At 49.8% G+C, this 20,839-nt stretch overlaps 1 protein-coding gene across 26 annotated transcripts in view; it reads right to left on the bottom strand.

Annotated features, from left to right (window-relative positions):
* Apbb2 (amyloid beta precursor protein binding family B member 2) overlaps positions 1-20,839 on the bottom strand; it is a 383,293-nt gene that overhangs the window by 6,627 nt on the left and 355,827 nt on the right. For 21 of the 26 annotated variants that reach the window (XM_063273105.1, XM_063273114.1, XM_039092527.2 and 18 more), the window contains 5 exons: positions 8,906-9,020; positions 7,745-7,832; positions 6,583-6,666; positions 4,669-4,784; positions 2,954-3,133 (listed from right to left, as the gene is read on the bottom strand). In XM_063273105.1, the coding sequence (XP_063129175.1) occupies positions 2,954-3,133; positions 4,669-4,784; positions 6,583-6,666; positions 7,745-7,832; positions 8,906-9,020 (583 nt within the window). Of the gene's footprint in view, positions 1-2,953; positions 3,134-4,668; positions 4,785-6,582; positions 6,667-7,744; positions 7,833-8,905; positions 9,021-15,380; positions 17,024-17,661; positions 18,049-20,839 lie in introns of those variants that run through there. The other 5 variants (XM_063273111.1, XM_063273113.1, XM_039092532.2 and 2 more) reach the window with 3 other exon arrangements.

Genomic DNA, 20,839 nt, shown 5'->3' with positions numbered 1-20,839 from the left:
TTCCTCCCACCTCCCTCCTTCCTAACCGGTCTACACCTGATTCCCAGGTTCACCTCAGCTTCCCTCCCTGGCTCCCCCCTGCTCCTCCACCCTGCCCCTCTCCCAGCTCCCCCCTGCTTCTCTCCCCTGCTCCCCCTGTTCCCCTCCCCTGCACCTCTTCCCTTCCCCTTTCTCCTCCTCCCCTCCCCTGCTCCTCTCCCCTGCTCTTTTCCCCTTCCCCTCTCCACTGCTTTCCTCCCCTTCCCCTCTCTCCAGCTCTCCCCCCCTGCCCCCCTTCCCTCAGGCCTGCTCCTTGACATCCAGACTTAGAATCCCAGATCCACAGCACTTAGAGAAAATATCCCTCTAGCCATGAACCAGTGAGTGGGAAACAGATGGGGTGTGAACTCCAGGTCTCTCTTCTTCCCCTCTCTTCCCCCTCAGGTCTATAGTGTATTAGAGATGAAAAAAGGAGTGTGTGTGTATGTGTGAGTGTATGTATATGTATGTGTATATATATGTATGTGTGTATATGGTGTGAGTGAATGTATATGTGTGTGTATGTGTGTGTCTGAGTATGGTGTGTGTGTGTCTGAGTATGGGGTGTGTGTGTGTGTGTGTGTGTGTGTGTGTATGTATACCTTGTGTCACAGAACACATATGAAAGTCAGGGAACAACTTATAGGACTTGGGTCTTTTCTAAAAGGTTCCAGGACTCAAAATGAGCTCATCAGGTTTGGTGACGAGTGCCTTTACCTGCCGAGCCATCTCACTGGCCTCAACAGACACCCGAAAGCCAATCTGCTCTTTCCCTATTCCGTTTATCTCTGCCCTCCCTCCACTCCCACGCCCACATGTAAACATTTTAAAATAAGCATTTTGACCTTTTGCCAACACTTAAATTAAAAATCATGAATCCCCCTTCCTTCCTTGTCTGCTTGAGAATTGGTGCCACGATGAATGCCTTTAAATACCAGATTGACTGTCTACTTCTGAGGAAACAAATGGCCACAAATGTCCTTCCCTCTGGGAAGGCAACGATAACTAAGTCAGGGATTTAGGAAAAGCAGCCAGAATGTACGAAACGTACAAAACGACACCAGATGTCGCTTTCGTGTCTGGATTCAGAACTCATTCTGGTGGTGGTAGGGCGACTGGCTTTGGTATGATTTGTGATTCTTTGGACTATGCAAGGAGAAGTGAGCCCAGGGTCTGTTGAGAAGGAAAAGACACCAAGAAAACAGCGAGGGGAGGGGAGATAAGAGGGAAGCAGGGGGTGCAGTGGAGGCCAGCAGTAGAGGTAAGAGGCGGGAAGGCTTTGTGGAGAGGGTCTGCCAGGGTGGGGCAAACCTTTACAGAAAGGACTGGAAGATTGCAAAGACATAAAAAACAACAAATGCACACACACACACACACACACACACACACACACACACACACACACACACACACAAAACTCAAACACACTCTGGCAGTAGATACTTTTCAAAGCCACTATACTCTCATGAAACCACATTGTCTCATGTGTGGTCTGTCATTCACATAAATGTCATTTCGATCTATGTGGATTCCCTTAAAGCGTGCAGATTGGCCCCATCCTAAAGTAGCCAAGCCAGTGTCGTACCTTAGACAACCCCTTGACAGACTTCCTTTGTGCTCACTTTCAGAGCGCTTCTCTCCTTGTCTAATCCCGTCTCTGTCTAGCGCAGTCTCCTCCTTCCGTTTATAGCTCTTTCCACACTACTGTGGGATTTCTGGAGTTCAAGTCAGTCTCTCCCACTGTATCTGAGCTCCTGAATTCAGGGGTCACACTTGGGCTTTCTAGGGTCTGCGCAGCCCATGGGCACAGCAGAGGGGACTCTGCCACCCCATGTTAGGAGGTACCCCATCAGCTCACTGCCTCCTGCTGACAAACCTTGTCTCTTCAGTCTACACCTCAAGCCATTATTTCACCCACCCTCACTAGGAAAGGTCAGCAGAAAGATGTTCGTCCCTTTCAAAGGCCTACAGTTTTAAAACCCAAATATGGGCACTTGCTTATAGCCCCATTGCTTGGAAGGCTGAGGCATGGGACTGCTGCGTTTGAAGCCAGTCGAACCTAGACAGTGAGTTCCAGGCCAGCCTGGGCTACCGTGAGACTTTATCTCAAAACACCAAACCTGAGCCCCAAAAGCTCCAAAAGCAAGACACTGTCGCTCCTGCCAGCTCCACTGACCCACACCACTGTCGCTGGATGGTACCCTGGGCTCTGGCTCTGGTGCCTGCCTTTGCTCTGACCATTAAGGTGTTCAGTGGGTGCTATGAACAGTACCCAGAGCACATCTGCTCAATGAAGAGACGTCTTTGTCTCGAATCAGATTCACTGTAAAGCACCCAGCCCAGCAGCGTGGGGTTCACCCCGTTTGCCACTTACTGATGATGTGTCCAGTCTCTTACCTCACAAACCAACAAAAACCCCAACTACTGGATAGGGTTGCTGTACAGATTAAGAGGTAAATCATAAATACTATCAATGTGCTGAAAACAACCACGGGAAATAAAATCGACTTGTTAATTACTATTTTTTTAAGCCTGAGTTGAAGGTAGGCTTTGATAGCACACATGACCAGCACTTCTTGGTCATGTACTAAAATTAATTTGAAGTGCAGAATAGGTGACCCTTAAATCTTATTGGCTCTTTACAGGGCCCTGTCTCCTGAGATGTGCTCTGCTGGTCATAAGGAACTCTACCCACAAAAATGAGAGTGCTATAAAGTCCAGGGTTTTAGGAGTTACACTTTATCCTCTTAAGTAAGGGCTTCTGCTCTGATTTACAGCGTGTAGAAGAGGCGGGGCGGGTGCGTCTGTACACACGGGATGGGTCACTCACCATGCAGGCGGCGGGGCAGGGTGGGTCTGTACACACGGGACAGGCTCACTCACCATGCAGGTGGTGGGGCGGGTGGGTTTGCACACACGGGACGGGCTCACTCACCATGCAGGCAGCCTGGACAGCTTCCGACACATTGGCTGCATTAGGCTCACACCAGAACACGTGGCACTCAAAGCGCTGGTTCCCAGTGTCCATGATGAAGGCAAACGTATGGACGTCCTTCCCGACGCCCATGAAGGACAGAAAGCGCACCCGACATTCCACCAAGATCTCCTCTTCATTCTGTGAGAGACATCGGTCAGCGCACCCATGCTCTCTGGGAAGCCAGGCAGCTGTCAGCAAAAACTTCACACCCTAGACACCCTGTAGAACCCAGCCCAGCAGGACCTCCATCTCGGCAGAAAGGCAGATCTTGGCTTAAGCGACCCGTGAGGCCACCACTGCCATGGGTGTGTCCTGGTGTCTGATCTCACTGTGAATGACCCTGCTGCTGGGAACTGGGATGTGTGTCCATTCTCTCCAGCCAATCCCACATCCTCACATCCTGGGGCAACGGAACGAACGCTTGCTGTCATAGACTTCCACAAATGGCCCACTGCAGGTCACCCAGTGGCTCAAGGCCTCTTTGTTCAGGTGGACCTTGAGGGCCCAGGAGAAAAAGATTCTCAAGTCTCTCTCCATAGTTTTTTTTACTCAAGCGAAACGGTGCACCAAATTACGTCTAACACCGTGGACGACAAGATGCTGCCTAATCGAAACATTTGCCCAATCTCCACGCCTCCTACTTCTCCACACAGGGCGGGATGAAGATGTGTGTGGAATTCATTTCATAGCTGACACCCACTGCGGCAGCCACCGGCAATTTGTGAGTTGGCACGCAGAGCCAGAGTACCGGCTTTCAAATCCTAACACCCTGACTTGTTAAGTATTCAGGAATGAGACACATTTCATAGGCAGACTGCTCTGGTCGGAGAAGTCAGGAGGTTTGGGGAAGAAATGCAGGACTAGGAATTTGGGCGATGGGACAAAGGGGTGAGTGGAGGGAGGAGGGAGCAGTAGGGAGGGAGATAGAGGAGGGGGAGGAAGAGGGTGGGAAGCACTAGCCAGGACACTGCAGTGGGAAAGGGCCCAGCATCGTGCTGTAGGAGTGGATACCACCCAGCTCGAGCAGAGAGGCAGGCAGGCTGGGGAGAATTCTGCCCACTGCTACAGGGTGAAGGGGCAGAAGCTGGGGGATGCTAATGACCTGAGGTCTTTCCATAGCGCTTCGTGATCTCTGTAAAGTAGGCTGGAGTCAGACTGCTTGGATTTAAACCTTGGTCCTGGGCCTCCAATATGAGCTTAGAGAAGTGAATTTGTTCAGTCACCACGATGGGATAGTCTGAGTTGATGCTAATGCTGGCCTGTCAGGATGACCAATGACCTCTTCCCCATAACTTAGAAGTCACTGGGCTTCCCTACCAGAAGCAGCATTTGCACCCAACCCCGGACAGCGTGGACCAATCCACACTGGACCCTAATAACAAAACCAAGATCTAAGGTAAGCCGTATCTAGTGCTACATGATCTCCTCAAGCGGAGTCAACCTCTGAAGCAAATGAGGAAGACAGGATCGGGGTATCAGGATGGAAGGATCCGGTCCTGAGGAAGGCACCATTAGATGCAGACAAAGCCCCGAATCTTCTATAAACACAGGCCACTTTAATTACATGGCAGTACAAACCCCAAGAAGCCTAGCTTTGACTCAGTTTCTGAGTCTTAGGAAAGGGCGCTGTACCCTAAACCTCCCTGTAGCCTGTCCCTTCTCCAGGTCCCCACCTTTTCATTGATGACTGTCACAGTGGCATCGGCCACGTTCATGTTCACCGAAGGCCAGTCCTCCTTGCTGGATGACGTCATAAGATTCTCTATGGCACTGTTCAGGGTGTCCATGCCTACAGACAGAAAGGATGATTGAAAATCCACTCTAATATGGGTCCAGTTGCTCGGCCGCAGCCACATGCAGGCTGTCCCTGGTATCGGGCTGCCTTATCGCTATTCTTGTGTGCTCAGAAGAAAGAAGCCAGTGTTTCTAATAGAGACTCCTGGGCATCTCCAGGGATCCAGTGCGTGCGGATGGATGTGCATACACATGGGGGGGCGGGGCATGCACATGGCAGTGTTCCAGTGGGTCCTGTCTGTGAGACCATGGTACCTCAACCTAACCCTGCCCCAAAGATTCCCCCGCTACAGGGTGTTGCCTTTGAGCGCCTGGGGATGGAGAGCCAACAGAAGCCAGCATCTTCCTGAGTGCCAAATCCTCCTCCATCACATTTGACATTTTGCCAGGCCGAGGTTGGTGGCCCCTTTACAGACACACTACATGCTGCCCAGTGGACTCCTTTGCTAGTTGTAGAACAAACAAGTTTAAATAAATTAAATCTGTTTATTGTGGTAAGTGTGGTGTGTGTGTGTGTGTGTGTGTGTGTGTGTGTGTGTGTGTGTGTGAGTTTACATGACATTGCATGTGTGTGTATGTCAGAGGAAAACTTTTGAGAGTCAGTTCTCTCCTTCTACTATTTGGGGTCTGAGGGTTGAACTCATGCTGGCGAGCTTGGCCGAAAGCTCCTTTACCCACTTAGCTATCTTGCCTAGAAATAACAAGTGACTTGTGATGTAACTCACACGGAATTCACTCTTTTTAAAGTATGTATCTCACCCAGTCGTTTTCAGTAACGACTGGTAGTTACCAGATCAACTTTAGAAGATTTTCATTAGCCCTGTAACTTTTAGAGACCACTCTCCATGTTCCCCACAGCCTAACCTCAAAGCAACACTTACTATGTCTAGGGGCATACCTATTTTTAGCATTCATGTAGAGAATCTCCGACAAAGGACTTTATTTTAAGGGTGACTTATTTATCTCAGTGTTTTCAAGGGTCATGCATGCTCTGGCATGTTTCAGTAATTTTTAACTTTTTTCCCTTGTCATATGAAATTCCATTCTCAGAAAGTATTAATTCGTTTGTCCATTAGTCAGGCAATGGGCACTGGGAGTGCCTTTACTTTCCAGTCTGTCACGTATAATGTTACTATGAATGTTTTTGTAGTTTTGGGGGGATGATGCTTCTACTTTCGTGAGTTCTGTATAGCGGCAGAACTGCTGGGTCAAAGGTTGCAACCTTTAACCCTTTGAGGAACTGCTGGGCTGCTTCCCAGAGATCCTTTTGCCCTGTGCCCAGTGGAGCAAGGGGCTCTGATTTCTCCATGGCCTCTTCCAGACAGGCAGACACTACAGCTCCAGGCCCTTGTGAGCTTGAGTAAATGGAGCCAGTCAGTGCCTGCCACTGGGATGGGACCTGAACCCTGGAGATTCCACCTCTGTTCTAGAGTACAGACAGTGGCTCCATCAGTTTCCTTCCTGTCCTTAGTTGTTAAGAACGGAGGCAGGAGCCTGCCCCAAAGCTGGAAGCTCACTGGAGAACAGAGGGCACCCTGCAGTCCTGGGCTGCTCAGCTCTCGAATGCTGGGAGAACAGGAAATTCAAAGAGGTCCCCTTAGAGTCCCTGTGTCCTGGGTCACATGTCCAATCAGGCTAGCTTTTCTTCCCCTGGTCATGTGATCAGGACAGTGTCCAGATGGTGATACCACAGAAGCATGGATCAAAGATGCAGAGAGGACTGACACAGTGGCCTCGCCCACATGGGGAACAAATGGCTCTCATACTTGGGAGGCTTGCAAAGTTTTACCTACCGACAGGTCGGTCTACAGGTAACATGCCCAGGTACTGCACGTGGAACTTCTGCACCAGCTCCGTCTTTGGTGTTGGAAAATCTACTACAGGGAACAAAAACAGCGTGTTTCTCAGTAGTTCAGGAGACAGTGAAAACCAGCAGTGCTCTTGGCATCGGCACTCCCAGATGGCCACCCAGACGGAGGGGTCTTATCAGTCTAAACCCTACAGACCTCTCTTTCACAGTGAAATGCTTTGGAAGGCAAAGATCAGCTATGGAAGTCTTTCGTGTGCTAAGAAATAGCTTTTTGTGCTCTGTGTATTAGGTGTGTCTGGTGCCCAAAGAAAGATTAATCACAAAGGGTACAATCGAAAACACGTGGGAAATAATGTAGTCCCCTGGCTATGAACCTACATATTTTTAAACTCATGAGTCCTTACCCCAGGGCTATACATGAGTTAAAAAAGCAAAAACAAAACAAAAAACTCCACTGACAATAGTCTTTAATTGTTCAACGGAAACACAAAACAAGTGCCCTTTGTGTTTAATACTACTGACAAAGTGACGCTGTCCTTTGGAGGGCCTGGAGCACCCACTCAGCTTCCCCTCCACCACCCAGGCACACAGCACCCAGGCTGGCTCCTGTTTTGCTTCTACCTCCCAAGTTCTAGAGATCGAATTCTAGGTTGGGGGCCACTGTGCCCAGTTTTAAGGCACACATATTTAATATGTATGAAGCGTTTGCTAATTTGCATATGTGTACCACGGGCACATGGTGACTGGGGAAGCCAGAAGAGGGTAATAGATGCCCTACATACAGAGTTCCAGGAGTAGTCATGGGGGTGGAACCTGGGTATTCTGTAAGAGTAACTCATGCCATCTCTCCAGCCCTTGAGAAGCCTCACAACGCTGCTGTTTTGCCAGGCTGGCCACAGCTGCAGAGGAGGAGGGTGAGGAGGAAGAGGAAGAGGGGGAAGGGGAGGAGGAGGGGAAGGAGAAGAGAGAAGAAGGGGAGGAGTAAGGGGGGGAGGAGTAAGGGGGGAGAGAGGGGGGAGGGGGAAGTTAAGGAAGAGAAGGAGGAGGGGGAAGGGAAGGGGGAGGAAGAGAAGGAAGAGGGAGGAGGGGGGAGGAGGAGGAGTTGGAGTTAGTCACAGTTGAAGTTGTAGTGGCCACAGACATACCTTGCAAAGGGACATCGAGACTCATATTGGTCCTCTCCTGTAAGGAGCTGCAGGCCAGGGCTTTGGCATTCTTCCGTTCAGCCATAATCTAGACATCAAATGAAAGTGCAGCTTGGGTACACGGTTATAGACCCCGTGTCACCGGCCAGCCCTGACAGTAAAGCCCACTCCACTGGGATTTAAACTAGTGTCGCTTCCTGCCTTCTTTCCCTGCCAGTCTCTGCATTACTTTCACTTCAGACACCTTCCTTCCCAGGAATAAGAGCATCTCCGTAGAGCAGCTGTTCTCTTAAGTGCTTAGAGCTCCCTTCTTCCGTCTGCTGGTTCTCCCCTCTGCTCAAAACCCAGCATTCGCCTTGTGGACGTTCAGGTCCCCTGTGCTCAGGGAGCAGAGATTAACTTTCCTGCTGCTGGCCCACGCTGACTTTTGATACCCTTGTCAGAGATCTGGAGACAGAGCATGGTTCGAATCCCAGCACTGCCCTCATCAGCTGTGACCTTGCATAAGTGAGCTTCCCTTCTGGGTCTCATTCCTTTCCCTGAATTCATGTCAAAGAGCAGTTGTGTGGACTAAATGAGTATTAAATGAATCCAGAGGGCTCAGAAATGTCAGTCGCTAACATCCATATTCTCCGAGTCTCCCAGGCAGTCTCCCTTCCATGAGGGACACTAGCGGTCACTGTGTGTAGGCATCACACTCTTTAGTGTATGTTTGCTTTGGTTCTCAACAAGAGAGTTATAGAACGGTGTGGATTTGGGAATGGAAGGAAGCCTGGTCACCAGCTGTCTTATAAGTAACTCACTTTCAATCCCAGCCCAAGATTTTTATTGCAAGGCTGGAAAATCATTTCTCCAGGTAGGCAACTTAGAGGTGACCTGGCATACATAGGAAGAAAGCATCAGTTACCCACAAATACCCCACCATCTTGTGAGGATCTCGGGCATCCGAGGATGTAAGTGGGTTACCCTGATGGATCTGTTACCGATGCCCTAGACCTTGAAGGACCACTACATGTTAATGACACGGGCGAGCACCACCTGCCTGCTTTCCCCTGAGTTAGGTTTCTCAGGCAGCACTCCTGCCTTCCTGACTGTCTTATCTGCTCAGGCGGTAAGAGGGAACAGGGAGGTAGACTCTGTCCGGGCCCCGATCCATCCTACCTTGGAACAGATTTCGTGGAGACTTGTGGCAATGGCTTTTGCTGGTGTGTCACATCGAAACACATGGCATTTCAGAATTCTCGTGTCTTTGTCTCTTGCCACATAAGCAAAGTCCCTGGGCAAAAGGAAATTTACCAGGGTATTAGGAAAGGGAGCCTTCAGCCAATACGCTCTCTAGTTGTGAATGTTAACTGAGCTTGCAGCCAGCGTGTCAGTGTGAACTGTGGATGCAGATTAAAAACCAAACCCAAAACGTCAGCAGCTATGGACGACAGAAGCAGAGTTCAGTGGCTGTTAGGGATGGGATGCTATATCACAAGACAGGGTCTTCCAAACCTAGGCTCTTGAACTTTGGGGGCGGGTGGTGGGGGACAACACAGAGTGAACACGGAATCCTGCAGAAAGCATCTGTCACAGATAGGATGGTGAGACAATGAACATGGAATGAGGAAGGATATGAATTGCAGAAGGACACAATGGCAGACAGCTCGGCAGCGGAAGTGAAACCATGGGCTGAGATGTGTGCATGTGTGCACGGAGGATGGGCAAGCCCCACAGCTGCCCGAGGAAGCCGATGGGCCACCAGAGGGAACACCGGAACACACAGACCCTGTGGCTGTGAATGCTACCAAAGGCACGGGACTCTGCTGAACAGACACACTTTAGCCCTGGGGGCAAGGCTGGCCTCCTGTGTTATAAACCTGGTCAGTTTGAGCAAGTGGCCTACACTGATGGCTGTATGTTTTTACTGACACCCACTGTGACCTTACTTGGCTTCAAAACAACCATGTCACACAATTAAGTTTCTTGCTGTTTTAGTGGAGACAGTTTTCCAGAGGGGGAGTATAATGTCTCACTGCATAGCCCAGGCTGGCCCTAGAACTCCAATCTTCTTGCCTAATTTCTCCAGTTCTGAGGCTGTAGGCATGAGCTACCCCACACAGCAACTGAACTTATTTTTATATTACTCATCTTCCTATCTAGGTATTTTAAACATTTTTAAAGATATATTCTATGTTTTAATTATATGTATTGTGTGGGTGTGTACATGTGTGTGCAGGTGCCCCCTGAGGTCAGGGCATCAGAGCTCCCTGAAGCTGGAGTTGGGGCTGTTGTGAACTGGGTTCTCTATAAAAGCAGTACACACTCCTAACTGCCGAGCTATGTCCCCAGACCCTAGTCATGGGTTTTGCCATATGGTCTCCTGATGGGGTCCAGGCTGGCCACACATAATAGCAGTTCTCTTGCTTCCACCTCCCCAAGTGCTGGAATGGAGGTGTGAGCTACTCTGCAGTTACATTCCTCTTCTTTATATAAAAACTGGTGCTGTTTTCATGGATGACCTCACGAGGCTTTGGCCAGAAGTGTGATACTAGGGTGAGGGAAGGGTGACAAGCTAGACGGGTTAGCAAGGAAGCCCGCCTCCTTGCCCGCCTCCCTTCCTGGGAAGCCTTGGAGTTGGTCCTAAACAGTGGCTCCAGGCTAGGCCATCCCTGCCTGCCTACCTCACAGGCTCTACCCTCACCTGTCCTCAGCATCTGTCCTAAGTGGCTCCTGCTCCTTCAGGGACCATCTACTCAGCTGGCATCTTTCATACTGGAATCAAAGATTCCCTAGCCTGATGGCCACAGTCCTGTACCCGATCCCAATACTATGGCCCACCTGGACATCTTCTGAACCACTCGCTTCCCTTCCAGCCTGACCAGTACTCAGCATTCCAGCAATTTCTTATCCTTGCCTTTGTTTACCCTGACTCTATTGCCTTGGTTGGGCTCAGCGGTGCCCCCCAGGTTCCCCTGTATATACTGCACTCGCCAGTGAGCCTCCTACATGTCCGTGAAGCTCTGTGAAGATGACTTGGGCCTTATTCCCAATGCCTAGCCATCACATCATTTGTAATGTTTGTGGACTGAAGCACAAGTCTATTTCACATGTCTGTAGTGCCGATTGGGAACGGTGGCGATCGCCTGGAGGTGGGAATGGGCGCTGTGGCACTGGGTGAAGGACAGGTCTGGGAAAGGTGTTGTAGATTTGCTGGGGTGGGTGGTCTTGTGAGGCCAACATGGTCTTTCTCCACACTGTATTCCCAAGCCTTCACTCCTGGTCTCAAGGGCTATCAAGGAAACACAACTCAAAAGAGCAACAGTTCACTTCTGGGGACTGCTCAAGGGAAGCCTTGTACTTGGCTGCTTCACCAAGCTCCTGCATCCCCCAGATGGTTGGTACAGTAAGGCGTGCAATGTCTTACAACCCTTCTCCTTCCAACTCCCAGGTCTGGCTGCCATGTTTCCGAGGCCAAATCTCTCCAGACACACCGGGAGCCACACAGACAGTGCAAGCATCCTAGTCTGGATTGTAAGAGCTGAGGAGTGGCCGTGCCATCTTTCCACATCATTCCTTCTATCAAGGTCCCCCCCTCTCTCTGACGAAGATGAGGGTCCCCATGATTCCGTGCTGTGGTATTTCCCTCATTTGGTGCCCATCAGCCCTCCCTTTATTGACCAGAGCTTAATCTACCCAGCACAGCCTTCTTGAGGCCTGCCTGGCCCTCTGGCCCACAAGGCCTTGCTTGTTTAAATGCTGTCACTGTGCAAATTCTGCTTGCTATACCCTCCCCTCTGTGTGTGTGTCCCTTCTAAAGAACAGGAAGGAACAGCTAGTAGGGTATCAGATGCAGGCAAACCAGCTTCCGGTTCATTCCTGGTTCTGCTTAGCAAAGACCCCTAACCCCTACATCTCCAAGCCAAAACTGTTTGGGTGTTGGCAAGTAAATAAATCCTCATTGTGAAATGATTTTTCAAGACAGGGTTTCTCTGTGTAGCTCTGGCTGTTTTGGAACTCACCCTGTAGAACAGGCTATCCTCAAACCACAGAGATCCCCCTGCCTCTCTCCTCCATGTGCTGAGATTAAAAGAATGTGCCACCATTACCCAGCCATGAAACTTTCTGAATGAAATTATCAAAATGGCGTAAAGTTGTTGTCAGCTTATGTGAACAAGGTATATATAAAGTAGAAATAACTGTCACATTGGCTTGTGAGTCTCATCTCAACAAGTAGGTGCAAGCATTCCAAACCCACAAGTCCTTCTGGCCCTGGAGAAGCAGATTAGACCTGTGTGACCTCAGACCCGGATATTAACCCAGCTTTATGTGTGGGCAGAGATGTTTATCCAGCACTACCCTGCCATTCTCTGAGGGAAGCTTTAAGATCCAGCCTCCTCGCCCTGCTGAATGACAGCTGGCAGGAAGTATGCTATCCCAAGGTGACTGTGAGGAATGGAACTCACCCGGACCACTAACCACTGGACCAGTTCTCCCAAGCACGAGCTCTGTGCTGTCTGTGCTTTCCTGTGTAACCTCACAGGCATAATTAAAAAGTCATTATTATTACTCTTCATTTCCTTTCAGCTCAGGGGAGGGTGATGAATATCTCAGGCAATTGTCTGGAGTCTACATCTTCCCAAAGGAGAAAGTTGCAGCCTTGGGCTTTACAGGGGAGGGCTTCTCACAGGTTTTGAGCAGCCCATCTCTTCCTTTTTCTTCATAGATAGAGCAGAAATGTCTCGGTGAGAGCCATGCACGAATGTTCACTGACCCCGAGGAGGCTTCATCGCCTCCGTGGCACCTCTTTCTGTACAGTCAAGAGGTCTGCATGCCTCTGACTTAATTCCACTACGTATCCTGAATCACCCTAAAATAGCTGTTGGTCCCCAGCACGGAGGTCTGCGGAGGTGACAGGGTTTGTTCCTTAGACCTAGAGCATGGGCAAACATCTCGTTAATCGGCAGTGAGTCCAGACACCTCTTCACAGGTTGTAAGAAGCTGTGTTTTCAGCATCCCTCTTCTGGAAAGGGGCTGGTGCGGCACACACAGTAATGGCTTCCCTTGTTTCTCAGAGATGTTCTTGTCCTAATTCATGGAGTGTGTGAGAAGTGTCTTCACAGATGTACCAACTCAGGGCTTCAGAGATGCGCCTGTGTCTCGGGGTTGTCTGGCTGGCTCAGGGAAATCCCAAGGAAGGGGAGGCACAGGAGAGGGGCACGGGTAAGGACAAGCATGTGTGCTTCTCTGAAATGACAGCCTCGTCATGTCTGGAAAACCCGCTGTAGACCTCTGACCTCTAGCACCGAGAGAGTCACTTTCTGTCTGTCACTTTACGCCACCTATGCTTGTGGTAATTTGTTAACAGTAGCGACAGAAAACTATGCAGCTGCCCTGTGACTTTCCCCAAGCTGTAGTATGACTTTCATAATTTATATTTTTTGGAAATAGTCAATTCACTTCCCCAGTTTCCTTCTGTGCAGCTGCCATGGTGCATCAACGATGCCAATACAGACCCACAAGGTGCCAGCCAGGAAGCCCAGTGGCAAATCTCACACGCTGGTCAGAGACATGCGAGCGGTGCCCTTACATCCTCTCCAGGGTGAAAAAGGCGAAAAAGGCTCAAATGAAGCTCGAATGACTACAGTCAAAGACAGGAGGGAGCTGGGCACCCGGGTGCCTGAAGAGCCCCTGGTAATCCACTGCCCACACAGGGGCTGTAGTGGTGCTGTGGCTTTAAGAATCCTGTCCCAGGACTCCATGATCCATCTCTACAGCATATTCTCCTACGGGGAACCCAGCTTTTAATCTGAGCATCCTTACATGTGTCCAGACATGCGTGTCACATGCTTCTGAAAGTTTGTTCTGATGGTGGACGCTGAGTTTGAGGTGCTTTAAGGGCAACAGTGGGGAGGCCCACCAGCACAGAGACTTGGTCTTTGAGGTCTGGGAGGAGCATAGGCTGGAGAGGCAGTGAAGTCAGCAGAGCAGACAAGTGCAGAGAATGCAGAAGCAAAACAAGGTGTGAGGTTTGAGGAAGGCTCAGTGCAGAATCCTCTAAGGAGAAGGTGGACACAGGACTCCTGGAAGTTGGGTAAATGACCATTCCAGCGCCAGGACCATGAACTCAGATCACTAGGAGCCATGTGCCTATCACGTCTCACATCCCAGTTGGCTGGCACCAGCATGGATACTGTGTGGCTATGCGGCTGGTCTATGACATAGGGGTGTCATGGAGCACATACGGGGTCCCTATGGCTCAGACACTGGGATCGGTAGCTGGCTGGTCTGCAGTAGGGACATTTCAAGAGCCACTAAAGGGTCTATTAGCTTCCATAGTAGTGGTTCTCTCTAGAGGCAGGCTCTCTACTGCTCCCTGGTGGCTGGGTGTCTCATACAGCAGAGCATCTTCCAGGGGCTCATATAAAACTACACCACTAGTCTAAATGGTTCCCAGACCCCAGTCATGACATGGCTTCTGTTTTCCCACACATTCTTCTAGATATCTAACTGTCCAAGATGGTCTGCTTGATGACAGGAACCCTTCGCTCCAGCTCACACCCTGTGTAAGGCTGGACCAGGGCCTGTCTGTCAAAGCAGCTGTGGGCCAGGCCATTTTGCTCGGAATCCCACCCCATTTGTTTCTTGCCACTGTGGGAGCTGTGGGGTTCTGTTCTACAAAGCAGGGAGTGGGAGGCTTGCAGCCACAACCTCATGTCTCCTCCTTAAACCCCGGGCAGACGCCACTGACAGGACTCAAGTCCCTCGAGCAGTTTGATTACTGAACCCCTGTGCTTCCAAATCCTTTCTTCTTGTCCTTTTGCTGCTCTCCCCGGTAATTATTCCCCCAGAGGACCAGCCTCAGGTTCTGCCAGAGAGAAAAATGTCAGCGCTAAGACATCTTTGACAGCCTCAAATTTCTTAATGGCAAAGCGAAGAACCAGACATTGCTTTCATTATTCTCCGCTCTACGGCATCTCGGTCACCCTACGGGGGCTTGCTCGGTCTTTGTGGAATGAGCGGATAAACAATTCTTTATTCAAAGGGCTGCTATTAAAAACAGCCTCCTAGCTAACTCTGTCAATCTCTCCGGCAGCCCTCTTAGGGGGTGTGGAATTTACTTATGTATTTTCTCTCTCTGCCAAATGAACTGAGGTGTCTAAGGGCCTCTTAGCTGCTGCATACATTAACTGCCCTGCTGCAGGGACTCTGACAAGTGATACCAGATAGAAGTCTCACTTCCTTATGGAAGTAGTCTGCCTTGCTGTAAGGCTTCCGGTGACTGAGTGAAAACAAGTGCGTGCGTGCGTGTGTGTGTGCGCGCGCGCGCGCGTGTGTGTGTCTGTGTGTACATGTATACGTGTATATATGTGCAATATGTATATATAGGTATATATGCACATATACACACACACATACATACATACGTACACACATACATACAGTTTGTTTCTCTTTATGAGAAACTGGAACCTTCTTCCTTGCACTTTTTGCTGGTTGAACTAGCTTTACCTTCTGGGGAGACCCAGAACATGATAACCTTGTCAGCCACACAGATGTCCACGTAATGCCCTGTGGCTTTCTCCTCCTCTTTCCCATTAGACTCGTTTCCCATTTACTGCCCCACGGAACCTCCCCTGCAGGCATATCTTACCTCCACAGCCCAGATGACATCTTTCATCTAGTGACTCATATCTGTTCAGGTGGGATGTATGCTTTTATGCAGAGACTTTGTGCAGGCTGGTCCTTGGCTGACGTTTGCTAAGTGGGGGTTAGCACTATAAATGAGGAGAATGTAAAGAAAAGCCTGCTCTGGGACACAGCCTCCTTCCTTGAAGGACGGTGTGGTGGTTTAAATATGCTTGGCTCAGGGAGTGGCACTACTAGGGGGAGTGGCCTGGCTGGAATACATGTGGCCTTGTGAGAGGAAGTGTGTCACTATAAGGGTGGGCTTCAAGGCCCTCCCCCTAGCTGCCTGAGGATCATGGCAGATATCTAGAAGAAGGGAAAACAGAAGCCATGTAGACTCCTTTTCCAGCCCCACATCTGCCTGAATGCTGCCATGCTTCCTGCCATGATGACAATGGACTGACCCTCTGCACTGTAAGCCTGTTGGAATTAAGTTGTCCTTATAAAAGTTGCCTTGGTCATGGTGTCTCTTCTCAGCAATGGAGACCCTAACTAAGACAGATGTTTTACTCAATCCTGCATTGACTGTCTGTGAAACTTCCTAAGCCATGTGCAGTTACCCTTCCTCCCAGCCCGCCTTTTTGTGGAAGCTACGAGGCTGCAGTGTGGTTCCTGGCAGATGGCGAGGTGAAGCCACTATCAGGAGGAGACAGGCATGGGGACTCTGGCTAACTACTTCTAGCACCTCTGGAGGAAGCTTTCTCTCCCCTTTGCTCTGCATAGGAGATGAGCAAGGGGTTTTTGAATTTGGAAAGTGGACCCACACCAAAACACAGATAGAGTGCTGACAAGAATCAAAATGTGGCTACGAACACCTCCAGGGCGGAGGAGACAAATGAATCCAGTTTCCAAGATTGACTGCCCTTATTTTCAGATTAGACTGGGGTACAGGAAACTGAGAAACGTAAGAGAACCTGCCTGATGCCTGCCTTGAGGGGTATTTCTCTGTTTCACCGTACCCAACATTAGCCACACCGGGCATGGGTATCTGGAATCTCAACAAGCTTGGGTTCCAACCTGGCAAATTTCTCTCCCCTTCTGCTTCATCTAGGAAGATGCTGAGTTCTGAAAGGAGCAGCCCAGAACCTCGCCACCTGGGGTGGACACATTCTGTACAGCCAGGGCCTCTCCAGGAACATTCTTGAGATATGGACTGCGTAAAGAGTTCTACTGTCTGCCAGGAGTGAGGGGGCTTGAACAGAAGGCAGAGCGTTCTCTAGTGTGCACTCTCACTGAATTCAGGACGGCGGTCACAGCTGTCTCCTAGTAAGGAGACCTAGACACAGAGGGAAGGAGGAAGGCAAGAGCTGGCTAATGTCTGGACACCTCCTCACTGTGGATTCCTGTAGGAGTTGTGGTACACGGAGGCAAGAAAGCCATGCTCAGGTCCAGGAGGTCCCCCAAAGGAGAGCTTCTCTTAGTCATGTCTTCTGTTAGTCCCAACCCCTAAGTATGACTCGCTCGGTCCATGCTGTCTGTCTCACTTGCCCAACCACAGGGCGAGACACAAAAATGGTCACTACAATAGGGAGTGGAGCTAGGAGGGAGCCCAAAGCAAAGAGGAGCTCATACCTGGGTCTGTCTCCTCACTATGGCTGGCACTTCTCTCTCTCTCTCTCTCTCTCTCTCTCTCTCTCTCTCTCTCTCTCCCCCCCCCCCCCCATGGAGAAAAAAAATATATATTCTATCAACCATCAATCTGGAGGCTGACATTCAGGGCATTTAAGGCTGTATAAACACCATGAATTTCATGGGTATAGCCTCTCCATGGAGAACACCCTTCCAGAAGGGCAGGAGGGCTCCCTGGCTGTGCTGTGCTAATGACTGATACTGAAATTAACTGTATTCTGGCTAGACAGATAGGAAACTTAAGAGAACACCACCAAGTTCCACATTGTCCCTCCTCAATGTATCACAGGTTCGATGTGACATGGGACATATCGGTCACGTTTCCTCCCCGGCGTGCTGAGTCATATGTTCAGCCATTAGTGAGAGAGACCTGAGGTCTGTAGGGTGGCCGTTACTCTTAGTCACTCAGTCCACTACCTTCCTTCCCCCAACAGAACCAAACACAGAGGTAGGTTAGGGCCCGGGTACAAATGATGATGATGGGAGGCTACACAAAGCAAAGGTCTGCCCTCGGAGGCAGAGAAGGCGGTGAGCGGGGGATGGAATGGAAGAAGCGGTGAGTTCTGCTAGATGCACGAGATGCCAGGGAAGGGGAGAAGTGAACAATCGCTGGTTACCTCTCTCTGAATCCCGGAAGGCATGAGGGAAGAGCAGAAACAGCGGGTTAGCGTCCGGACTGTATCCAGTCTACAACACAGCTCTCAGCACCGACATCCCATCGGAGTTTCCAACTTTGCAGCCATTAATAGCCTTTCTGTGCTTATTTTAGCCGAACCCTATCACCCAGAAGAGTGTATTTCGAGCCACATTACGATGGAGCCAAGAGTTGCCAGCTGAATTTGCAGAGGCAACAGATCAGCCGGGGGAGGTAACCAAGCCTAAAATATCACAGTCAAGTACAGGAGACTGTTTGCAGGAAACACTGACAGGGAACTTTTCAGTCTCTAGCCCCAGCTTCACACGCACACACACACCCCTACACACACACACACACACACACACACACACACACACACACACACACACACACACACACTACCACCACCACCAACAACAACAACAAGAACAACCAGCACCACCATACAGAAGCAATGAAGCAGACGCAGCCTTACCTGCTTCATGGCCCCTGGATATTCTATTAGAGCTGCAGCTGGTACCCAGGGGCTTTAACAACACCCTTAGTGGGCAATGGGGAAGGATGTAGGACAGAAGTGGGAAAGAAAGAGGTAGGAGATGAAAAGGTGCAGGTACAGCACAGTGCCAAGAACAGGTCTGGGTAGAGAAGTGCAGGGAAGGAAGGAAGGAGTTCGAGCTGGGAGCATATGGGGATTGGGAGTGGGGGTGGGGCAACAGCAAGTTTAGGGTTTTCATGCGCAGAGCTACCCAGAGTTGCCAGGCGACCCTAGAGATGTCGCTGGGCCCTCTATCCCTTTCTGTTCTGTCTGAGGCATTACAAAAGGGCCCAGAAGCAGCGTCCTCTGAGTGGCACAGGTACTCTGTACAGCAAACAGTCCGGGGAGGCAGAGCGCCAGACAGCTAAGTCATGAGAAGAGACTCGGGTTCACGGGACCTGCTGTCTCCTGCACAGGGGTCCTGCAGCTGTGTCACCTAGGCCAGCTGAAGGTAACAGTTAATACGTAATCAAGTATATCACCAGATGGTGAGCTAGAAGGATGGAGGGAGCATTACACTACACCTCAGAACAGTATTTGTGCCATACTCCCACAAGGGTGCGGGAGTGTGTGCCCACATAAGAGGAAGCTACAATGTCCCAAATGCCAAGCCAAGAGAAAGCTTAGAGTGCATTTAAGAATTTGCATGGTGGGCTGGAGAGATGGCTCAGTGGCTAAGAGCACTGACTGCTCTTCCAGAGGTCCTGAGTTCAAATCCCAGCAACTACATGGTGGCTCACAACCATCCGTAATGGGATCTGATGTCCCCTTCTGTCTGAAGACAGCTACAGTGTGCTCATACACAAAATAAATAAATAAATCTTAAAAAAAAAAGAATTTGCATGGTAAAAGGCTGCAGTAGGCCAGGTGGTAGTGGAGTGTGCCTTTGATCCCAGGACTTGGGAGAAAGCAGCAGGTGGATCTTGAGTCTGAGACCAACCTGGTCTACAGAGTGAGTTCCAGGACAGCCAAGGCTACACAGAGAAAACATGTCTTAACAAATCAAACCAAACTAAACCAAGCAAAAACAAAACAAAATAAAACGAATCAAACAGGCTGAAATAACACAGCGCAGCACCAAATTGTCAGCCTAAGAAGATTATAGAGGGCATCTGTATGAGTATTATACAACAGGCACAAATGAATTGTGCATATCTACCTCCACATACAGGGAAAATCGCTGAGATCACCTGGGCCAAGCACCAGCCCAGGTGACACTTCTGATGTTTATGATTACAACAGCACACCCTATCCGTTGAGCTCTGGGGTCATATGGTCCCTGCGGGCCCTACAGCAACCTGACAAAGTCATTAGTATGGTGTTCACGGACATAGGAGAAAACAGAGTTTGAGGAACTTGGCCAGGTCCATGGTGAAGATTGTGACTGCAAGTCTGCCTTGGTTCTGTCTCTCGGATGATGAACCCATAGAGATGAACAAGTTTGCTTAAGGCAGAGCCAAAGGGTTCGACAAGGAGCCTGGGTTCTTGGAGGATCAGGGAACACGAGTTTCCAGGAGAGACTCTTTAGGCTTAGGAGGTAGACAGGATCCAGGATCCTCCAGAACTTACCTTCTCATTGTCAATGTATCAGACTCTCCCCTGTGCCAGGCTCGCAGCATTGGATGACAGACTCCTGACATAGTCACCCATCAGTGAAGAGGGGACCTAGCTCAGGGCATCCACGAGAAATGAGATTAAATGAGATGACACTTAACGAAGAGGCCTGCATTTTGGGAGCTGTAAGCACAAAGCCATGTAATGGTTCCTGCCTCAGCTAGGCTGGCGGGGCAGCATTTGGCCTTGAGGGCCTATTCGGAGGTTCTAGCTGGGGACTGCAGTTATACTCTTGACTGGAGGATGGTCTTCCTCTATGGGAGAAGGTCATTTTCAATGGAGCATGCAGCTTTGGAAGGGCACATGTGGGACAGAAAGGGAGTGGGAGGACATTTATCTAGCGAGTCAGATCAGCTGACTCAACCACGGCAATCAGTGAGATGACAGATGTCTCAGCCATATTGCCCTCATATCTATACGTGGCTTCTGAGGGTGGCTGTCCCACATGGGAAGACATTCACCCAGAAAGAGACTGTTTCTTAGACTCACTGGACATTCTTCTGCACTCTCCCCACCCTGCTATCAAAGGCAAGCTTTAGAAGTAACATTTTGTAAGTCAGTGACCCTACGGAATCTCAGGTTTCCTACCTCAGACACGATCAGCTCTTGGAATAATTAAAAAAAAATTCCTTTAGGAAGAATATGCAAGTGATGTCTCTTTGATTCCATTTTGGGTTACAGCAGGAGCTTTTAATTTCTTACTCTTCGCGAATGCCTCTGTCTAGCGTATGACAACTTTGCCCAACAGTGGGAAATCTAAAGACCGAGAACAGGATGTTTCCTTTTGCATATAGCTTTGGCTATTTAAAATCAGTCCCACTGTAAAGGGCTCATTTGAGCAAAGAACCCTGTCACGCAGCGGCTGTGTTTCCCCCTGCAGGAAGGACTGGGAAACATCTAAACGGAGTTAATTCTTTGGGGCGTAGAAGATACTGTTTAAGTGTTGAAGTAAAAACTAGCCATAAAGGGAGATTGCAGGGGAGTTCTGAAATGTCACTGGAAAACCCCA

This window comes from Rattus norvegicus, chromosome 14, assembly GCF_036323735.1.
Source record: "Rattus norvegicus strain BN/NHsdMcwi chromosome 14, GRCr8, whole genome shotgun sequence".
Classification (NCBI taxonomy): domain Eukaryota; kingdom Metazoa; phylum Chordata; class Mammalia; order Rodentia; family Muridae; genus Rattus; species Rattus norvegicus.
The sequence above is the reverse complement of the archived record's forward strand: the minus strand, read 5'-3'. Positions and strand labels throughout refer to the sequence as shown.